Below are 21,780 nucleotides of genomic sequence, written 5' to 3'. Positions count from 1 at the left end.
TTACATCCTGTGGTTCGCCTGTTCAAACTGTGCAGTCTGCGGTTCAGGCAGGGATGTGTGGCGTTGCAAGTGGTCAGCCTGCATAAGGGTCAGGCTCCGTGGTTTTCCAGTGTATTTGAAGCGAGGGATGAAGGAAAAGGGAGGAGTAAGAAAGACTGGGATGGAAAATGCAGAGATAAAAGCGCTGCTGACATGTTAAAGCTATGGGAAAACTCATTGTGGTATTTTCCAAAAATGGAGAAGCCTGTGAAAAGGTCATGGGCTGATTTATGATTTCCTTATTACGAATATATCAAGATACTTTTACTGCACAAAATATGAATACATGTATGCACAATCAAGTCTGTGTAGTGGCAAATAAAGCTGTGACATGGTTAGTTTGTGTCTAAGTAGCCAATGTCACCATAACTGGATTACCAAATGGGTCTACCGGGCACAGGCCTTGGGGCCCGAGGGGTGAGGGGGCCTCTGTATGAAGAATCTGTTAATATTCCTTGCTTGAAAATCATAGACTTCAGTTAAAAGACACAAAAAAACAAAAAGGAGACCAAAAAAAAGGGCCACAAAGAGATAATTGTGCACACAACTGTGGAACCTTATCAAAGTAAACCATTAGGTCTGTCGCTAATTAGCCCTCGTTCGCCTTCAGTGAGTGATACTGAAACAAGCTTTGAGGCATTTCAACCAGTTTTGGTGAAGGCAGCTGTTCAAGGCTTCAATGTGTGTGAATAAATGGGCGGAAGAAGTAAAACTACTTTGTATTTCATAATAAATAAATAAATAAAAAAACGAGTGATGAACATAATTATCTTACGACTCCTCAGATCCATCCAGTGACCCCTTTAGATGTCCAGACCCCCAGATTCAGACCTGCTGTAATGAACCATTGTAAAGGGTTAAGTATGTGTTCACACACTGTTATGGACTTACTAAAGTGTGTCATCATCAAACTAAATCAGGTTCTGTCTCAGGAGGTCATTTGAGGGTCTATGGGTGTCGTCGTCCCCCCCCCCCCGCCCGCCTGCAATGTGAAATTAAATCATTGGTTGGTCTTTTTTAGTCACTTATAGCTCACACTCCTTGATTAGTATATTCAAGACCTCAGGCCTTAGGCAAATGATTACTCTCTAAGTCTGCAATTATTCTCATTAGGCAAGGGAAGCATTGAAAGGCTGAGAGTGAACTGGATGTGCGTCATACATAATTTCGAAAGACACCCACTGTTTTCAATCACCAGTCACACACTGGCAGCGATTTGTGGTGCTTCAAATGAGCTGTTGATTCTGAAAATGGTTTCATTTTCTCATTACGTCAAGAAGCAGCCAGATCTGAGCAGCCCTCCTCCCAAACTAAACAGACCTGGTCACGGATCAAATTAGGGGAAAAAAATAGATTGTATTTACTGTACCTCTTTAGGAAGAAACATATTTGAGTAGTAAAATGGGAACGCCCTCTGCAGGGCTTCGCAGATTGGAGTGATACAGAACAAAGAAAAACACCACATTCATTCAGTGTAGAGAAATACAGACACTGTCTGCTGTTTATTATCAAGAGGGCAGAACAAGAGTGGGTTACCATCACCTTGAGAGGTGAAACTCAGCTCAGTCTTACCAGTGAATGTGTGACAGATTTTTAACCCACAGATTTATCAAATGGGATTTAAACACATGTATAAGAATTCTGGCACCTCCTTCGATGGATGGATGGATGCTTTTTGTCTCTACACATCCCTCTTTCCATCATTTTGATAGAGGTTGGTTTTTTTGTTTTATCAGTCCACCCTTTGTTCTCTACCGGTTTATCTTTTTGTATTTCTTTGTGAACTGATCATCCACAACACTGTCTGTCTGATTGTTTTTTCTTTTTCTTGCTTTTACTAGTTTTCACCTCCTTTTTTAGAAAGTATCCAACTATTGATTTTAGCAAACCAAATACCTTTGATACCTCTGTGATAGATTAGATAGATTATGTTCTTCATTTGCATGGTCACCTCCTTACTCTTCATACAGACAGACAACTGCACCTCCTTTATGCAGATATCTTCAGACGTCTGATCAGGGCTCAGTGAGGACCGCACCACATGTTGCAGGATATTCCTTTATGACTCTGGCTGTGTGTTTGTGGTCATTGTCGTACTGGAGAATTAAACTGGGACCAATCAGACACCTCCCTGATGGTACTGTGTGATGGATAAGAACCTAAATATCTAAAATAGCTAAAACTTTTGCACGTTTAAGTACTTGACTGCAGTCTTGTGCTGATGACAGGAAGAGACCAGTGCCATACAGGAATGTTGTCGCAGCCTGCCGCTGGTGACAGATCAGATGACCACGTGCAGAGGGCAGTCAAGGGCAGTATGATGTGTTGTCTGTGGTTTTGTTGTGCTATGACTGGTTCGCACCTTTCGAACGGCCCTGTTTTATAATGTAGTTGATGGTTACAGTTTCCAGTTCATCACAGTGCATGTCAAGTAATTTGAAACGTTTCCCTTTGAAACCATGAAACAAAATTTTGGGAGACTCTCGGTTCTATAAATCAACACGCTCCTTTCTGAGATGGGAGGTTATGAAAGGTTTCAATGCAGGAGGGGATCATTGAACTGAACAGGGTAAACCAGTGGACGCTCAGTTACACAGAGAAAAGGCAGCTTAACTGGATGGAAGAGATAACTCAACAAACCATGATGGTATTATTTGCTGGATGTATGATGATGTAAATACAGATGCAAAGATTTCTTTGTATGTTAGAACATGGATCAGTGTGGTATGAAAAAACGAAACACCAAGCAGTGCAGCCTTACACATTTTTGTCACTCTCCACATCTTTTTTTTCCAAATAGAAATCATTAAGCCAAATCAAATTACATATTTCACATTTTTATGCATTAGAATGTGCGTCTTTCATGTGAGAATATTTGAAGTGTTTTGCCCTTTAATGTGATTTCACATGGCACTTTAAACTCCCCTGGACTCAATAATCCCACGATTAACTGAATATAAAGCGCAGTGTGTTTAAGTTGAGAGCTGTCCTGTCAGACATACATGCACCCACATGCACCCACATGCACACACATGCACACACACACACACACACACACACACACAAAATACCTTCTGTGACCTTGCAGCGTGTGTCGTTTCTGCCCCCCTCTGGTGAACTGAAACATTACACGTTACTAACAGGCCAGATGAGTACACCAGTCAAAGAACAAGTGTTTTGGATTTCTTTCTGTAAAAAGATTATTTTTGAACACTTTAATGTTCTATCATACAGCATTTACTTTGTTTTATAATCTTAAAACAACTCATCAACTCCTTCTCCGCTCATTGAAAAATCCAGAATCTATGAATATGTAAAAATTTACTTTCCACTCTCAGTGTAGCTGCACAGGAGGGTCCATGTTTCCACGTCACACTTTTGTTAGTTTAATCTTGGACCGTGACTAACTACAGATTAGCTCCGTTCAGCAGATGCATGTAAAAACAGCCTTAAGTGCAGTCTAAACATCAGAGCGAAGGAACAACAAACAAAGCACGTTTTGAGCGTAGAGGGAAATATAATTAAAAGGTCTGACCCAAAATTGTGTGTCATTTTGTGTGTTTTAAGGCGCACGCTCATACACTACTGCTCAAAAAGGTCAAACCCCCCATTTTTCCAGTTTATAAAGGGGTTTAAGCAGTTCATGTCCAATGGAGCAGAAGGATACTGCCATGTGCAAAAAAAGAAAAAGTTCAGGTCACAGAAAAGCTATGTAAATCAGGGATCAAGTATTAGATTAACAACTTACAGCTTTTCTGCAGCAATGGAACTAAATGAAGCCTGAGAAAGTTAATGCAAACACTTCCTGTTTCCCCAACTCGTGTCGATCACTCAGAAATCCTCTGTCTGGTACTACATTGACTAAAGCATTATTTGCAGTAGTGCTGTTTATTGCCACCATGGTGAGAAAAGGAGAACTAACAAAGATAGAGACTAGGTGATCAGAGGTTCATCACGATAATGACCTAAAATATATAGTGGCTTCAGAGGGTATTCAAACCCCTTCACCTTTGGCACATTTCACTGTGTTGTAGGTTTAATTTTAAAGAGGTAAAATTTCCATTTTTACCCATCAATCTACACTCCATCCTGTTTGATCTAATCATATTTGAAGCTGTAATTGCTGCCTAAAATGACTTCTACAAATTACAGAATAATTGTAAATTGTGAATGAGTGATTGTGTTTTTCATTTTCAAAACATTCGGCAGTTTTGTTTCATTAAAATTAAATATACGACACAATAAAGTGTGCAAAAAATGAAGGTTTGTTTGCTTTAATTATCCTTGAAGCTGTAATTGCTGCCAAAGGGACTTCTACAAATTACTGCATAGTTGTAAATTTTAAATGAAAGCTTCGATCTTTAATTTTTTAATGCATTTTGCAGTTTAATCCATTTAAAATGAAATAAACAACACCATAAAGTGTGCAAGAAAATAGGGGGTCTGAAAACTTTCTGAAGCCACTGTGCCTCGAGGCTATGTCAGAACTAGAAGAAAAAGCAGCAAATGATGGAAGAGCAGCGAGGTCTCCAACTTAAACCCCAATGAGATTCCCTTTACCAAAAGAACAAACATAAAAACCCTCCAATTTTTCCATGCTTTAATTTCAGAGTGCAGTGAAATGAAAACTATGTACATTTCAATGAAACTGGAAAAATAGTTAGATTTCTGATTTAAAAATGCACATGGATCTGCATTTACTGCCAGTTCCATAAGTGTGCTACAGATTCTTGTAACTTGAAACCGTCCTCGTCTTTAGCGTCCTTGGTTTGAGTTTTTCAGCCACAAGATGGAGGCATTCATCCACCTGCCCTTACTGAGCTGCGGAAAAGCAACACTAATAGATTTCCAGCAAATCCAGAGATTTTTTTCCAGGTAAAGTATTGTAAATATTTAATTGTCTTAATCCTAATCAAAGGTCTATTTCCATTCCTGTCAATCACATCTCACAGTCATCCTCAGAAAATTGATATTGGTCATTTGTCATGCAGATGGTTCAGTTGTTATCACATTAATCAAGCATGGAACTTTGGGATGTCACAACATGGTTTGATATATGTGGGGGACATTGTACGACCCCAAATACAAACATGGGATCAAAACCAATCACAGCATTGATTGGGAAGTCATTGATCAGGAGTCAGTGGATGGTGGGAGAGAGATCACATTTAAACACAGAAGATAAATAGATGGAAGATAAACAGAATGAACAAACAGTTAATTTAAAAAGTATTTTTAATGATTCATATTTAAAAAATCATAAAAATAAAATTACATGAATCAACATTGGTCAGATAAACTATTAAAGGATAAACAAGGCCTTTTTATATGTTCCTTAATGCCTGCACATCCAGGAAAAACCTAAACCAAGAGTGTTGCTGTCTGACATCCCTACCCTGTACATATGGTCCAAGTCCATGTGTTCTCACTGAAGATGTAAACCTTAACAGATTCTAAACATTTTTTTTTCTTTTTAAACAAATTAAATTATTTCCTATATCAGCTCGGCTCTCTAATTTTTAATAAATTCTACTCAAACAGGAGTGAATAGTGCATTTGCTGAGGACTATTTTCAGCTGCGGATTCATACACATTTGGCGCACCAGTGAGTCTTTACAACAACATTGCAGTGTGTGGTATTGAAATGTGAATAAACTACAGTTCTCATGTCAATCATAATGGAGGAGCATATTGGCCAGTGCAACACTGTGATGTGTTTTTGTTGGGGTTTTTTTTTTGGTATTTTCATTGGATTAGCAGATAATGACAAAAATATAAAATAAAAATACAGACTCTCACCAGCCTTATCTTTTATATTTGATTTAAGAGCATGATATATTGAAACTACATAGGACCAAATGCTTATGTGGAACTAAAGATGGGGAAACAGATGGGGTAAAGAAAATAACAACTGTAAAACCATGAAAATAAATGATTTAGACCAAACCACAGGTGATCATGTGCTGCCTCTTGGTTAGCAGGTGGTATGGATCTCGTCTTAAACAGGAAATGGGCACAGATCCTGACTCTCATGTGTGGTGATGTAACTGAGGAGGTCAATCGCTGTCACAATGCCAAACAGGATCTGCCTCTGGCAGGCTGACCCATCAGCCTCATCTGGAGAGAGACAGACGACTGCAGTTATAATAACATTACTGACAGAAGAAAACCAGAAACACAAAAGGATAAAGAAAAGAAAGTTATCGTAACCTGACTATATTTTAGTACTGCTGTTGTTACTTCACTATGAAATACTGAAAGGGTCTATTTGCAAGTTTTGTCTGTTGCCAAACATGTTTTCTTGCCAGGAGCGGTTGATGGTGATTGTTGCTTGACAAGAGCTTCAGTCGTTGTTTTTATAGGACAAGAGGTTATAATAAACTCTCTGAGCAGCGCTATGTCTTCAGGGCACAGCAGCAAGTAAATAAAGTCACAACAGCTTGGGCTCTGGGAAATTGTAATGTGAATTTTTCAATATTTTCTGACACTTTACAGACCAAACAATCAATTATTAGATTAAAAATAACCTGCACATAAATCCATAATGAAATATGTTAACTGCAGTCTAAGGATAAATAAAACTGTCTTTAAGTCTCATAAACGCACACTATGGCCATATTAAGGACACACCTGTCCTATTTCCAAGCATTGATGTTCATCAATGCTTGGAAATAGGACAGGTGTGTCCTTAATAAATAGCAGTTGAGTTTTTATTTATTCACAACCTGGATCAGACCCCTAACTTCATGTCTGCTATAAAATATAGGCAAAAATGCCAAAGAAAATAAATGAATGAATAAAATAATGAAATGGATAAAATATCTTACACTGGGTGTGATCATGCACCACCAGGGCGATGTTGTCTGTTTCGAGGATACGGGACAACTTGTCCAAGCTGTCCGTCAGGCGCACCTGAAAGCACGAATGTAACGAGATTAGTACACAAACAGTTGTATGTTTACATGTCTGCCATCCGTGTTGTCATGTTCCTGTGCTTCTACTCACTGACCTGTTTGAAAGTCTTGCAGAACACTTGGCTGACAGCGTCTGAGGGTTTTACCTTCCCAGCTGACACAGAGGACAGTATGGTTTGCAGGGTCACCACCCCCAGGATCACACTGAGAACACACGAACGAACACACACACACACACACACACACACACACACACACACACACCATATTAGAGGACATTACAATGACTTACATTAATTTCCTTGAGACCTACTCTAACCTTAACCATGAGTATGATTTGCCCAACCCTAATGCTTACCCTAACTTTAACCTAAACCTAACTTTAAAACATGCCTGAACTTAAAATGTAATGATTTACATTATGGGGAAGTCCCCATAGTATGACATATTAACATATTAAGGTCCTCACAACAAGAAAATACCTGGACCACACACAACAAAATGCTTGTGTTTGGATTCGCTATCAGAAGTAGGGGGTGGTTGGAAATGGTCTAGTCTTCTTCATTTTCTGTATTCTCCACATACATAAAGGCAGTTTAGCTGCCAACAGAATATAAAACATAGCATATATTTAACATAATATTTAATCCAATAATAAAAACACAATTTATATTAACTCTAACCCTTTATTTTCTCGTGATCCGAAGTCCGTGATGAAAATGAGAAAGATATTAACAAAAATCATAGAAGTTTCAGCTCTTCATTTTCTCTCTAGCGGATATATTGGATCACGAGGTAAAAATAACATCTGTGGAGCTTTAACCTGATGGAAATGTATTGAGGATAAACCAGACTGAATGTTTAAGTACAGCTCAGTGTTCAGCCTTTTTGTTTACATTTTAGAAAATCTGCATCATGGAAAGTCCTCTGCCGCTTTGGCTACTAGCAGTCCAGTCTCTGTTGGACACTATTCATATCAGTTTATATCCAAATAATGTCTTTGTATTCATTCACATAATTTACATAAACATTATGAAGAGATCTACCCCGACTCAGTGACGACTGGGGCCTGGTCGAATGCTTTCTCCTTCAGGATCTCAATGGTTTTCTGGCAGGACACCCATGGTAGGACAGTGAGGGGGGCAGACAGGTGTAGACTCTGGACAGTCAGGCTCCACCACCTTAAAGAGAGAGCGTGAGACAAATATGTTATTCAACACTCATCTGTGTGTTGGATTAGCTCTCCTTTTATAGAAGTGGCTGATTTTTATTCATTTATTTTACCAGGGTTTGAGGTCCATCGGAGCCTCCAGGCTGAGGAACCCCCTCTCATACATCCACTCATCACGCAGGAATTTGGACCTGGAGGCAAAACGACGAGCAGAGCAGTTTGAACGGATAACAACACAGAGCAGAAGTCTGAAGTCAGCTTGCACCTTAAATTGGTCAGATTCAAGATTTTCTTTAAGTTTGTGGATTTAGTTGTAATTCCATCTTCTTCTCACATCAAGACAAAGTGGTGTTTAGTTTTGAGCTGAGTAAGAGGTTTAAAGACTGTGGGATGTCGTGTTTGCCAATGGGTTTAAGATGGTGACAGGAAACTATAGAATCCCTGATGGGATTTTAGGTGATATTTGTTGCCTGTCATCCTGCAACTCTCTCTGCCCCCATTTCCTGTCACTTCTACACTGTTCTGTCTAATAAGGGGACCCCCCCCCCCCCCTTACATGTAGTTGCGGATGGAGTCGGCCAGAATGACCACACAGCGCTGTCCCTCCTCGAGCTGCTGAGCAATCTTCACTGCTGCTGCCATGGCTGAACCAGAGCTGCCGCCTACAGCAAAACATACGAAATATCAAACATATAATTAAGAGGGTGTTACAAACCTCCACGACTGCGCAGTACACTACCAACAAATCCTTATCTAGTTAACTTAGCCGGTCAGGATGAACCTACCACACAGAAGACCCTCCTCTCTGATCAGCTTGCGTGACATGGTGAACGTCTCCATATCGTTTGATTTATACCACATGTCAACAACCTGCATAGATGTGTAAGGGAGGTAGACACGTGATTATCGCTCTGTATGCAATCCGTGCTAAATCTTACATGTACAAATGCACATGTGCACAAATACACTCACACATCTGTCCAAAACTGTGGGGATGAAGTCATATCCAATGCCCTCCACTTCATACATAACCTTTGTTTCATTCTTCTCCTTTGATTCAACCAGAATGGAGCCTTCAGGGTCCACACCGACTATCTGAAAACAGACAGGGCGGCATGAATGAATGAATGAATGAATGAATGAATGAGCAGAAAATATGTCCATGTCTCTTCTGATATATTGGGTTGACAGGAGAAAACTGAATTGAATTGAATTAAAAACTCTTTACCTCATGTCAAATACACTGATAGCAGTAGAGAAGTAACCTCATCTGTACAACATCGCTCGCTCTCCACACAAACATGTAGTTAAATAAAGATCCATTCAAACAGGTTCTTAAAGACAATATGGTGCGTCTTGCCTTGACGTTGGGACACCTCTCCTTCAACTTCCGAGCAACACCTGTGAGTGTACCACCTGTGCCGGCTCCAGCCACCAACATGTCCAATTTACCTGAAAGGTGAAAGGATTTTCTTCTCAAAGCTAAAAAAAAGATCCACTGTTGAGTAACAACAGTTATTGAGGAGTACAAAGGTTACACACAGTGCGTTTTGGTGCGAAACATTGAATATACATATACATATATATATATATAATATATATATATATATATATATATATATATATATATATATATATATATACACACAATTTGTTGGCCATTTGAATGAAGCAATGAATCTGAGGGGAAAAAGTCAACTTACAAATGGACATTTTTATCAGGTCTGCTGTTTGTTGCCTTTTATTTTATTTGCTTCAGTGATTAGATAAGTTATCTTTGCAGTAATGCTACTACTGAAAATATTATCGCATTTAAGCAGCAGAACTATAAACTCTTTTCTCAGAAAGAAACTTGGTCCACAAGAAAAACATATCCTGATTCTGTCGATGAAACGATATTTGGACATTTGCTGAAAGTAAAAAGGTCTGATGGTGTTGGACTCATCCTGAACACAGCCATTCAGTTCCCAGTACTTTCTCTGTATCACTTTTAAGTCTGTTCGCAACTTCTTCACCCATTTTCTAAGCAAAAAAGCATTTAGATTAACAAGGCTACTGTGAGATCACAATTCCACAGTCCCCCAGTCAGTCGCACATGTATGGATGCTGCTGCTGGGTGATGACCACAACTGTTTATTAAAGCCAAAAGACTGTCAGTCCTTCAAAACGAAAAATGAAAAAGAAGAGCACAAACCATCGCACTGCTCCAGTATCTCCTCAGCTGTGGTGTCATAGTGAGCCAGGGGGTTGCTGGGATTGCGGTACTGGTCGAGGACGTGGGAGTTGGGGATCTCATTCTTTAGACGCCACGCGGCACCTATGTGAGATTCTGGTGAATCGAAAGCTGCAGATGTAGGTGTGCGCACAATTTCTGCCCCGAGAGCTCGCAACACATCCACCTAGAACACACAATTCGATTAGCTAAGTGCTCCATAATGAATTATTTAAAAACACGTGTTCATTTAAAGAGCCGCTTGCCTTTTCCATGCTCATCTTCTCAGGCATGGTGATAATGCAGCGATAGCCTTTCACCGCAGCTGTGAGGGCGAGGCCAATACCTGCGTACAGGCCGCATTCTTTCATTATGCAGGTAACACCGTGTTCAGCAAAGATGAAGAGATGAAGTCGTTGTACCTGTGTTTCCAGAGGTGGGCTCGATGATTGTGTCTCCTGGTTTGAGGATCCCGGCTCTCTCGGAATCCTCCAACATCCGCAGGGCGATCCTGTCTTTCACGCTGCCTCCTGCATTGAAGAACTCACACTTGGCCACTAAACATAGGCACACATATAAAAGAACTGAGTCATTGGATGTGTTTAAAATTGATTTAGAGCCCTTAACTGCACTTTGCCCACCGGTGAAAACTGACCAGTGTCAAGCAGATTATGCAAATTGACCGAGCTGAACTAATTTTGGACATTATATTTGGGGAAGGCACTGGGTCGTCCAAAAGTCCAGAACTTCTCATTAACACACACCCTCTACTTTTCACAGACAAACACAGTCACAGTTCTCAAAGTGCACTAACACCTGCTAATTACTACAAATTTGGGACAGCTACAAGTAACTGTGGAGGGAACTAGAGAGTAATCCCCGTCATGTGAAAGCCAGACAAGTATTGAGTGTAAAATCCTTTGTCTCATTAAGCCATGGGAACAAACTACAATTTCGCTTTTATCAGTTTAAGAGAGTATAAAAGGGATTTTATTAGGAGGCTTAAAATGATGCCTCTGATTCCTCTGTTTCATCCTCACTGAACCCAAAAACCTCAGTGAGCTGCCAGTTCGAGATGGTGCAGCTGAGGTTCCATGAAGTAGCAAAACCCCTTAATGTTTTCAAGTTTCATTTTAATTGCAGCTGTGCTTTTCTCTGTTGGTCAAAAGAACGACTCGCTCATTTTCACTTTTCCATCCGTCTCCTAAGACAAATCCCCAACGGTCACACAGTGGGCAACATAAGGCCACGAGCGACATGATACCTTAATGTTCCCTTCTTAACAGGTAAGCAGGAAGCCAACAGGGAAGCAGCGGCATTAACAGCCCCTGATAAAAGCAATGAGAGCTGTTCTACTTCCGTGTTTGACTGCATGATTTATTCCCTGAAAGAAGACTGGCTTGTACCCAAAGACAACAGGCTATACTAAATAAGACTTCACACTCTAATCTTCTGTTGCTGAACTACAGCTGCATTCAGCCAGCACTTGGTTTTTTTCCAGCCCCACTGAACACAGGAAACTTGTCAGCTAACTTTCTCTTCCAGGAACAATAATGCTGTTGTTACAGGCCAGAGGTGTCTCGAATTTCTGAAAGAGGAAAACAAAGTTTTACTCATGTGTCCTGTTCCTCCTCATCATAACTACTATCTCTCTCACAGCATTACTAGTATTAAACTAAAATCGCATGTACTTTGATATGAGAGAGCTGAAAGCCCCAGACAGTTGTTTCTGCGTGCCTGATTATTATATATTGGTCTTACACAAAGAATGTACATAATTGTATGTTGTGCAAAAAAGTGGAGGTTTAATCATTTCCTAAGTATTGTATTTTGTTCTCATTGATATGCAAGCTCATATGGATGTGTGTGTCACATCTTAGCTCTGCAGATACGCCAAGTTTTTACTCACAAATGTCGCACTTGAGTCCAAATTCCTTTGGGATTTTGTTCAAACGAACCAGCGGTGTGTGTCCAATTTTCCCGAGGATGTTGGGGAGGATGCTGGGAGTCCCGGTGCTGTGATGGACGGAAGAGAAAATACTCCATCAGCTGTCTGTACATACAATACACGTCACCTTTACCTAATGACAGTTTGGTGGAAATATGCTCATGCCTAATCTAAACCTGTTACGCGCTGACAACTAATCTTTCCCACAGTGATCATGTTGACACAGGTGACTTGGCAAACACAGGTGAACCAAATTTATATTGGAAAATTACCAGAGAAGTTTCTCATCTCTATTAAAGCTATGAGGAAATGTTTATATGTGTGGGTCCCCATGCTGTTTGTTCTCATGCACACACTCCCGGACACATGCAGGTGATGTGATACACAGTCCATCCAATGGCTCTTCAGTCTGGGTGTCTTGTAGGAAGCGTGAGGAGCCTTTTACTTGTCTGTACTGAGGGGCCTATTGTCTCAGAATCCGTCCACGCTTACACTTTAGTCCTGCTCCCACTTTAGATAATTCAACAAACTGCCACTGATTTATTTTCATTAGTATGACTCTTACCGTGCTGGGTGACAGTGAGGTGACTCTGAAATTGGCGCACCCAGCCTCCAGGTGCACCTGCTAGGCAAATCAGGACGGATCCAGTTCCTCCGATCGGCAGTCACTCCTTTGTTCTCCATCTCACTCTCACTGGTTTTCCCATTTTCATGGTACGATTCATCTGCAACTTCGAGACAGCCGTTATCTCCATTTGCATATAACCTGTCACCACTGGTGACAGTTGTGGCATCCCCATTCACACCGGAGGACTTTTGACCCCAAGTGGCATCTGGGTCAGCTGCATGTGGGCAAGGAGTGGGAACACTTTCTGAAGATTTACTTCCAGAAACAAAAGGCATGGCTCACCTGTGGGCAGATGGGACAGGTGATCCAGTCACACATGCACATATACAACACCTTCAGACTTAAATGGATAAACTGCACTCTGGTTCTACCTGAATCTGGCTAAATATTTCATTTCTGTTATGCTTAACAACCCCCATGTTTCCTATATTATTAGCTGTACTTTAGCTAGATTTGTGTCAGGAAGTTAAAATTGGCCAAATAGTAACGTTGTTTGAAGAGTCGAGTAATAATGAAGAAATTCTGACATCGAAAGGAGCAAATCTTTGTACGAACACTGTTGGATTTCAGCCACTAGAAGCACAGAGCTTGCCAACCAGTCCTTTTTTATTACATAACAGATGTGACATTAAATCAACATATCAGTGGCTCTCATACAAACATCCAACACACACATACACATGTCGTAACTGCTTTATGTTTGTCTGTATCTTTGTCCACTATGTCTATTCAATTTATCTTCCACATCATAATTTGTCTTCTATGTCATCTTGTCATCAAAATAAAATCAGGCCAAATAAAAGTTATACAGTGAATTTGATCAGATCTGGAGAAAAGTATCACAGGACAGAAAGAAAAAGTTGTTTATTGTTCTGAAAAAAAGAAATCACTATCTGCTAATCTTGTCAAGAGGCAAGTCTGATGCTAAAAGACATTTAACACCTTGGCTCTTGTTGTTATCCTCAGATTGTGACAGTTGAAAAACAGTGGTCTTAAAGAGTTGCTTCCATCCAAAATTCACCTCTCGTTTACTTTATTATTTACACCTGTTCATTTTCTACTGTGACATGTCAAAATCTATTCCATGAAAAAGTCCTTTAGGATGAAAGGATTAATAGATTAACTGACCATCAGAAAATCAACCTGCAACTATTTTGACAATCAACTAACCATTTTCAATAAAGGAAATTGCCAAAAATTCACTGGTTGCATTTTCTCAAATGTCAATACTTAAATATTTACTTAAATTAGTTGCTGACCTACTTTTTTTTCTATATTTCTCTCATACAACGCAGGTGGGAAAATTAAAATCGCTATAAGAACTGTGGGTCATTATTTCATCCATTAAATAATTTGGCTTTTAAATCAATTTCATTTAACCTTATGTTTCAGACTGGACAAGAGGAAGCAAATATAGATATCTAAACAGCCTATTGGTCAGTCTGTAATGATGCGGGTTTAAATTTCAAATGTGACCAAATTTAAATAAATCCGGATTTTCTGGTCCCAGGTATTTAAAATAACACTGATTAAATGAAAATGACGCAAAAGTTGCGTCAGTCTTTACGGATATTTGAAGTCCCTTTCAACGTTACTTTAAATAAAACTGGCTCCATGTAACTTAAGATCACAGCAATATTATCTTCTGCTTAGTAGTGATGGAGAAAAGATGCTGAAATACTAATAACTAAAAGCGTCAATTAAAGAGCCGTGCACTCACCTGTACTTCAGAGAAGACACCGGCAGCTGCGTGTCACTGAGCCTCCACCAACACACAGCCAGGCCCCGCCCACATCCCCAGGTTGAACCCACCTGATCACACTCGACGCTGATTGACCGCTATTGTGTCGCAGTTTGTTTTCCCCATTGTGCTTCCCGTCGCGCCCCCTCTCGGTGGTCAGGGTACTCACAAGGTTAAGCTACGGAGTATGAACACTTCTTCCACCACTGCTCATAATGCAACTGGCACTGGCCTTTGTCAGACGGTTTTAATTATTATTATAACACATGTATTTGAAGTAGACTTTTACTTTATGGTACATTATCATGCCGGAAGTAGCCATTACAAGATGGTAAATTGTGGCCATGAAGAGATGCACATGGTAAGTAACAATACTCAAAACAGACATGTGGCATTCAAACGATGACTGATTGATATTAATCATCTGCTGCCTCAGTAGAAATCCAGATTGATCAGACCAGGCTGTGTTTCCAGTCTTCAGCTGTCTGAGCCTGTCCCCTCTGCAGCTTCAGAGAATGTGGTCTTCTGCGGTAGTAGAGCATCATCATTAACTGAAGCCCCTCCCCAGTTATCTGCATGGTTTTATTCATTGCTCTGCAGCCATGATTGGCTGATTAGATAATTGTATGAAGTAACAAGTGTACAGATGTTCCTCATGATGTGCACACTGAATGAACATTACAGCCTTTGAATGATTAAATCATTTTTCCAGTCTTGTCTAAGTCTTGTTTCTTTTGATTTAAGGATTGGAAGTTTGAACCCTGTGGGTAGTGCTATGTGTTCTGAGACATATTTAGTGCTTTTCAAACAATGATAAGATCAATAGAAATTAACCTCTTTTCTTCTTACCGTTTTAAGTGATCATGGAGTTTAAGTCCTGGTACAATTTTGTTATCTGTATTTGATGAAGCTATCTGAATGTTCGTTAAAACAGAGACCTCTGCGCAGTGAAATGAGTTGAATAACAAACTGCATGTTAAGTTTAATAATCGTCAGTGTGTACATTTAGTTCTTACTGTATTCAGTCTGACTTAAACAGGAGCAGGCAGCTCAAGCATCAGAAAGCACTGTAACTGTAGCACATAATTGTGATTTATGCTATGTAATAGTAAATAAGACTCATAAATCAGTCACATTAAGTAAAAATTTTCAATTTAATGAGGTGAAAGTCATTTTCAGAAATCAAGAAAAAAAAGTTCATCAATGCTGTCACAGCTTCAAAAGCGGGTACCTTTCAGTTAGTCCTAGAATAGATATGGTAGGGTACAAACTTAAAAAAAAAGACTGGGGATGGATACGGGGACAAGTAGTCATGGCTTGTGGTTCAGAATCGTCCTGAACGCTCTCTGTCTCTGGAGCGGCGTCTCTCGTGGTCACGGCCACCACCTCGACCTCTGTCTCTCGAGCGAGACCTTCTCTCTCTTGATCGAGAACGAGACCTATGACGGCTGTGGAAGTGCAGAGGGATTGATTATGAATGCTATAACACAACAGGACTAAACAGGTAGGTTTGACCAAGTGCCTAAATGTAAAGGTAATTAAGTTTGTACCTCTTCCTCCGGCGCCCATAGAGCTCTCTCCTCAGTTCACGTGAGATGGGCTTCAGGTGCATGAAGTTACAGAATCCACCACGAGTGCATTCCCTGTGGAGAGAAGGCAACTTAAAGTAGGACTTCATGACAGAAGATTCACATCTGAGGTGTAACAAACAGAAGTTTCACTCCGCAGCCACAACAGACATACACACATGCACCGACATGGAGACAACTTGAACAAAGACATGCTCCATTCTGTTGTCACACTTAACAGAGATTGAGCCGGGAATCTATAAAGATACGATAATGACAAAGTGTTGGTATGGCACTATATTAGTATATTAGCAACAATTTCAGTAACATTTTAGTAACATTATAATGTCATGATTTTGGAATAAATATAAAAATATTGGCTAATGTTATCACAGTGAAATTATTTCACTAATGGACAACAAGCTCAGCTCAGAATGTCAAGAGATCCACATTGAAGTGAAAACAAAATGTTCTTAAACTGATTTGGACGATTGTTTCGATTTGCTGTTGGTCAGCCCTCGACTGCTATCTAGCTACATCACACAGGGCTGGGGTGCACTATTTCAGGAGGTTAAGTAACATCCGGTCAAAGCGGTTCTCTTTCTCTCTGCCCTCATATCCTGTCATTGTTCTACTGTCGCCGTCAAATAAAGGCAAAAGTAGTGCAGAAAGTACTGGAACAGAAAATGATGTGTACAGGCAGCTTATGCTACATCGTTATTGACCAACATCATTTATTTAACTTTTCCTAGTTAAATGAATGTACATACAGTATATAAGCTCTATCCCATCTCGTAGCACTCACCCCATTTCATACTGGCGACAGCAGGCTTCTCTGAAGTCCGTGACAGGAGAGAGCTCAGCATGGATGGGCTGTCCATTAAACCACCGGTTATTTAGGTCTATCACGGCCTTCTCAGCATCCTCTTCATAACGGAACTATAAAAGAGACAAACAGTGCAGCTGAAGAGAAACATCACTGGGTCCCAACTAAAAACCATGGTGTTACTGTAATGGTAACGTGGATTTTTTGCTCGGACACTCACCTTCACGTACACATTTCCTACTAGGTGGTCCCCGAGGTTGTCACATACGTTCATTTCCTCCACTTCTCCATATTTTTCTTCCATCTCTGTGAAGACCTCCTGAAAGGATGGTAGAGAAAAATGAAATGCAACGTTACATATTTGAGTGTTGACTTCCTCATAAGAAGTTAAAGTAAATGTACCAGTGACAAAGTGGTGTGGTCATGACAACCTTCACAATGGCATGAATTACCTCAAAAAACTCGTCATAGTGCTCCTGCATCTCCATGTCGCTGATGGCACCTAGTGATTATAGAGAGAACAATAACTATACATGGATAGTAGTTTATATTTCTGAAAACAAACAAACTTAATGAAAATGTTATATTCTGACCACCACATCATCATCATTATGTCTTGCCAATTTACTGAGCTAAAACATTTCAATAACCTCAGGGTCTTAATGCAGGTCACAGTCCAGTATCATCCTGTTGAACCGATAGTGTAACATCACCTATCGTGGGCTTTAATATCATCCTGTCTGATATCTCTGTGACTGTCACATACTGCCTCTCATAGTAGTCCTGGACACCTTTGCTTTAGACATTTTTTTTGTTTTTTTTAGCATTTAACTTCATGTCAGACCATTTCCCACTGACACAGTACAGCGCTGCTCTGATGACATGCTGACAGCTGTTCTATTAATATTTTCTTACAGTTTCAGGTCCTAAAATACCACTATGCTGACATCGTTAAACCTGTCTACTTTATTCCCAAGTCAAAATGTGGAGCTCTGCAGTGTGAAATTTTTCCTTTTTTTTTTTTTCTTTTTAAATCCTTTAAAATGAATATGTTCTCGCATAAGGCCCAGTGTCTTAATTGTCAAGATATGACAAGTGACCAATAAGTTTACATTTAATAATGTAATTACTGGTAAATTAAATGTCCGTGCAGCTAGAAATTGTTATGCCAATTTAAAACTCTTCTGCTGTCCCCTTACAGGTAGACAAAGAAAACATTAAAACAGGTTTATGATCAAATGATGAGAAAATTATATTTCTCACAGATCCCTGTCATGGGTTCAAATACTTACAGGTGAGGCCATCAGCAGACTGGGCACTGTTTTGAGGGTTCCGGTAAATGTTCAGGAGGGCAATTGTCTGAAACACAAAAATGTAAATTTTCGGATGATTAGTTTTGATAAGGGCTGGGCATCAAACCTTGGAAATTCAAATTACAATTAAATGAAAATAACTTGGATTGTAAAGTACACAATTCAGATTTTGAACGCAAGCACAGAACAAGGTACTATAAAAGAGATGTTGAAAATATCCTTTGCTATCTTCTGCTTACTTATTAAAGACTTTCTGTAACAATTCTGTAACTAATGATAATTAAATTCTCTCAAGGAGCAACCTCCTACCCCACTGTGTTTATTAGTGTATAGTGTCAGACCTATTTGAAGGCAAAACAATCTAAAACACAACACTGATATTAATTCTTTATTTGGCTACTGTTTGTCCAAGTCATTAAAGTATTCATCACCCACAATATGCATGTCAGGTCTTTCCTAAGAAAAAAGTTTAAAAAAAATATAGAAATTACATCTTTGGACATTTTGGAACTAAAAGGTATGACCTTACCTGGCTGAATGTTGGCTTGTTGTGTAATCTGGAGCAGCGGTCTCCATGTCGACAGGCACCAATTTTAAAATAAAAAGAGCAGTTGACTCTGTGGAAAGAGAAAATGATGAAGATGAGATAAAGTTGGGACTTGAAAACCTGCATGTTAGGCCAATTCTTTGGCCAGACAGACGCAACTATCTTTTAACAGTATGAACACAATTTTCCTTAAGAAAAGCTACAACTGAAACAATCATGAACTACAACTGAAACAATCGATCGACGTAAATGTTCCCCTATGGGCTTATCTGCAATGAGTTATGGCCTTAGTATTCCCCGAACCCCAGCAGGCTTACAAACAGCCCTTCTGAAATTTTTCTGATATATACACCTTGGTAAATAAGAAACTTAAAATAAAACAGAATTATTTTGTATTTATCACACCCAAAATTCCCCATTAAAAGTAAATGAACACTTTTTTCTTATAATTTTCAAGCTGTACCATTCTGCAAGGAAACAAATAACTAATATTTTGGCAAACTGGGTTTATGCATGTCAATAATGTCAGATCAAAGATTACTCTGATTTGGCAAAACTGACTAAACTGCAGATGTGATTTGGCTTTCAGGAGGTAGTCTAGTCTTACTCCTACTGTAATACACCCTACTGACTGTTACCATGTAAGTGTCCACTTATTGACATATACCCATCATGATATCTGGTCAGATTTGTCATCTTGTTGACTTATTCTTAGATCATATTGTTCCTGGTTTAAATAAAAGGATTTTAGCATTAAACAAATGTATTTAGACAAGGTTATTGTAATTGAAAGTACAGTTATTTAAGTAAAAACTATAGGCTGAAAATGGCCTACTCTATAATTGTAATACCTTGAAGTACCCACAGTACAATAAATCTGTGAAAAAGTGCCTGCCTGTCCTCAGGTTATCAATAAAATCATGGTTTGGGCATTAATCCATCAACTGATTTCTAGTAACAAGCAAAAATGTGTCCATCACACCAAGTATCGAACAAACTGCACAGTACCAGATATCTGGTTGTAATTGTGTTTGCTCTTAACCACACTCTTCCTGATTTAACTAAAAAAGAGTTAAGGTTTAGACCATCTATTGGAACAAAGTATTTGTATGACACTGATTTATAAAGAGGAAACGCGTGCTAGGAGGAACAGACATTGAAATAAATAAGTTTAGAAAGTGGTACGAAGATAACCACGTTGCGTGATGCTTCGTTCAGTTTCTGATATGCCTGGTCTCATTCATTACTTTGCACTTTCTAAAACGGTTACAAAAATTCAAAGATTATAAATTAGCGGTTGGGACTAAGACTCGGTTTACGATCATCATAACGCTCTCGGTTTGCTCGGCTGGTGCCTATCCGTGTGTTTTCCAGTGGAACAAAGACTCGCATCGGTTTTCAGAAAGTAACTAGCTTTAGCTAACCTTAACTGATAGGTAGTTAGTAATTACCTATCACTTTTGCTCGACTTTAATCGGTAAAGTGATTCTACTTTAATTCATAAAAAGTAACTGGTTGTAAGCACTGCTCAGCACCCAGATGTTGTAGGAGCTAACGGTGGCGGCGCGGTATTTTACTGACGTTAGCATGCTAGCATTATTAGCTAAAGCGAGTGTGTCGTTAGCAGCTTTAACTGTAAACACCACATATTGATATATAAAGTTTTAACGGTCAAAGCGGGCTTTGAAGGAAAAAGGCGAACAAGTGCGTAATAATCAACTAAATCGGCATTAACTACTTACTTATCTTTCTCTGTCCCAAAAATGGACGCCAGGTACTCTGCCATCTTGGCTGGCCTGTGTTCAACCAGCAGCAACAACGACCACACTTGCGCCCAATTCCTTCAGAATAAAAGCGGAACCTCTACAAATATGTACGGAGAAAACCAATTTTTGTAAAAAAAAAAAAACTGCACATATATATTATCATTCAACAGTTTATTAGCCCAATTTTCAAATGTTGTGAAATTCAATAATTAATACACCTGCTGTGAATATTATCTCTGTGAAAGTTATGCATAATATACATTAATGAACATTATATAAAATGTGTAGTACTTGTTGACGTCTCGGTTGGTTTTCAGTCCATATTAATGGTGTTGTACTGGTTTTCAATGTGCTTGCATTAAAATACTACTCTTATCCTCCCACTATCATTCAAACTATAGGCTCCCAAAGTCAGCCAAATATTGTACAGAGATTAAACTTTGAGAATACATGCCCACTGTACGTGTTGCATTTGGTTAATACATGTGATAGTAAAAATAGCTTTTCCTTATGAGAGCGTAGAAGTACTCAGTTTCTCTATTTGCTCATCTAAAGTATATCGTATATCAGTAGGTAGATATATCAATTAGGTAAAGGTACTCATTATGCAGTAGGTCTCTCTTTAGAATAATACATATTATGTAACAAAAATATAATATTAAAATAAATTAGATATTATATATATATATATATATATATCTTACTGCTCTTACTTCATAATTACCGTTTTTATTTTGAAGGCGAACCGGAAACATTCGATAATATCGGTCACTTCCGTCTCAACAGTGAATTTCGAAACAAGAGTCTCTTTCATACTGTACATGCAGCTATGTATGTGTGATGTATACACGCTCCTCAAGATTACTAACTGTCAATATACCATCTTTAAATGTATATTAAAACGTTGGTTAAACCATGCAGTAAATTAACATAGAGATTTGAACTTGTCCAGTGTAAACTATGTGGGCTACTATTATTCATTGACTGCAAAAGCCTATTTTGTATTTCCTTTAGTCTGTCTGTATTTCCTTATTATGTTAAATTGTAGGTTGTTTGGGGAGCAGTACAGTGCAAGCTGAGTGTGCATTAGCATTTTCCTTTTTAAGG

The 21,780-nt window shown here is 39.1% G+C and overlaps 2 protein-coding genes across 5 annotated transcripts; both read right to left on the bottom strand.

Annotated features, from left to right (window-relative positions):
* Positions 1-5,256: 5,256 nt before the first annotated feature.
* On the bottom strand, positions 5,257-14,737 carry cbsb (cystathionine beta-synthase b). 4 transcript variants are annotated; one of them, XM_056390247.1, is made up of 15 exons: positions 14,633-14,737; positions 12,850-13,194; positions 12,246-12,352; positions 10,759-10,893; positions 10,603-10,700; positions 10,319-10,523; positions 9,485-9,576; positions 9,097-9,219; positions 8,910-8,994; positions 8,681-8,786; positions 8,238-8,315; positions 8,000-8,134; positions 7,049-7,157; positions 6,867-6,951; positions 5,257-6,156 (listed from the first exon to the last, which is right to left on the bottom strand). In XM_056390247.1, the coding sequence occupies exons 2-15, from the start codon at positions 13,185-13,187 to the stop codon at positions 6,038-6,040; spliced, it is 1,815 nt and encodes a 604-aa protein (XP_056246222.1). In that variant the 5' UTR covers positions 13,188-13,194; positions 14,633-14,737; the 3' UTR covers positions 5,257-6,037. The 4 variants fall into 4 exon arrangements, with proteins under 4 accessions (XP_056246222.1, XP_056246223.1, XP_056246224.1 ...); XM_056390248.1 differs by having other exon boundaries at positions 10,603-10,682; XM_056390249.1 differs by having other exon boundaries at positions 10,603-10,661.
* A 1,051-nt stretch (positions 14,738-15,788) lies between these two features.
* On the bottom strand, positions 15,789-20,734 carry u2af1 (U2 small nuclear RNA auxiliary factor 1). Its single transcript, XM_056388474.1, has 8 exons — positions 20,650-20,734; positions 18,890-18,977; positions 18,340-18,406; positions 17,500-17,549; positions 17,268-17,366; positions 17,027-17,160; positions 16,204-16,296; positions 15,789-16,101 (listed from the first exon to the last, which is right to left on the bottom strand). Exons 1-8 carry the CDS (start codon positions 20,691-20,693, stop codon positions 15,978-15,980), a joined length of 699 nt encoding a protein of 232 aa, XP_056244449.1. The 5' UTR covers positions 20,694-20,734; the 3' UTR covers positions 15,789-15,977.
* Positions 20,735-21,780: the final 1,046 nt, after the last annotated feature.

Source organism: Seriola aureovittata, chromosome 11 (genome assembly GCF_021018895.1).
Source record: "Seriola aureovittata isolate HTS-2021-v1 ecotype China chromosome 11, ASM2101889v1, whole genome shotgun sequence".
Classification (NCBI taxonomy): domain Eukaryota; kingdom Metazoa; phylum Chordata; class Actinopteri; order Carangiformes; family Carangidae; genus Seriola; species Seriola aureovittata.
The sequence above is the reverse complement of the archived record's forward strand: the minus strand, read 5'-3'. Positions and strand labels throughout refer to the sequence as shown.

What these genes read in the sequence shown, in the direction of transcription:
- cbsb (XM_056390247.1), bottom strand. Translation starts at nt 13,187, where the DNA reads ATGCCTTTTGTTTCTGGAAGTAAATCTTCAGAAAGTGTTCCCACTCCT. An exon ending in GCCCACCTCTGGAAACACAG is followed by an intron (nt 10,701 to 10,758) that starts GTACAACGACTT and finishes GCATAATGAAAG; the next exon opens with AATGCGGCCTGTACGCAGGT. An exon ending in TCTGCAAGACTTTCAAACAG is followed by an intron (nt 6,952 to 7,048) that starts GTCAGTGAGTAG and finishes TCGTGCTTTCAG; the next exon opens with GTGCGCCTGACGGACAGCTT.
- u2af1 (XM_056388474.1), bottom strand. Translation starts at nt 20,693, where the DNA reads ATGGCAGAGTACCTGGCGTCCATTTTTGGGACAGAGAAAGATAA. An exon ending in TAGGAAATGTGTACGTGAAG is followed by an intron (nt 17,161 to 17,267) that starts GTGAGTGTCCGA and finishes TCTCTTTTATAG; the next exon opens with TTCCGTTATGAAGAGGATGC. An exon ending in TGTCGCCAGTATGAAATGGG is followed by an intron (nt 16,297 to 17,026) that starts GTGAGTGCTACG and finishes TTCTCTCCACAG; the next exon opens with GGAATGCACTCGTGGTGGAT.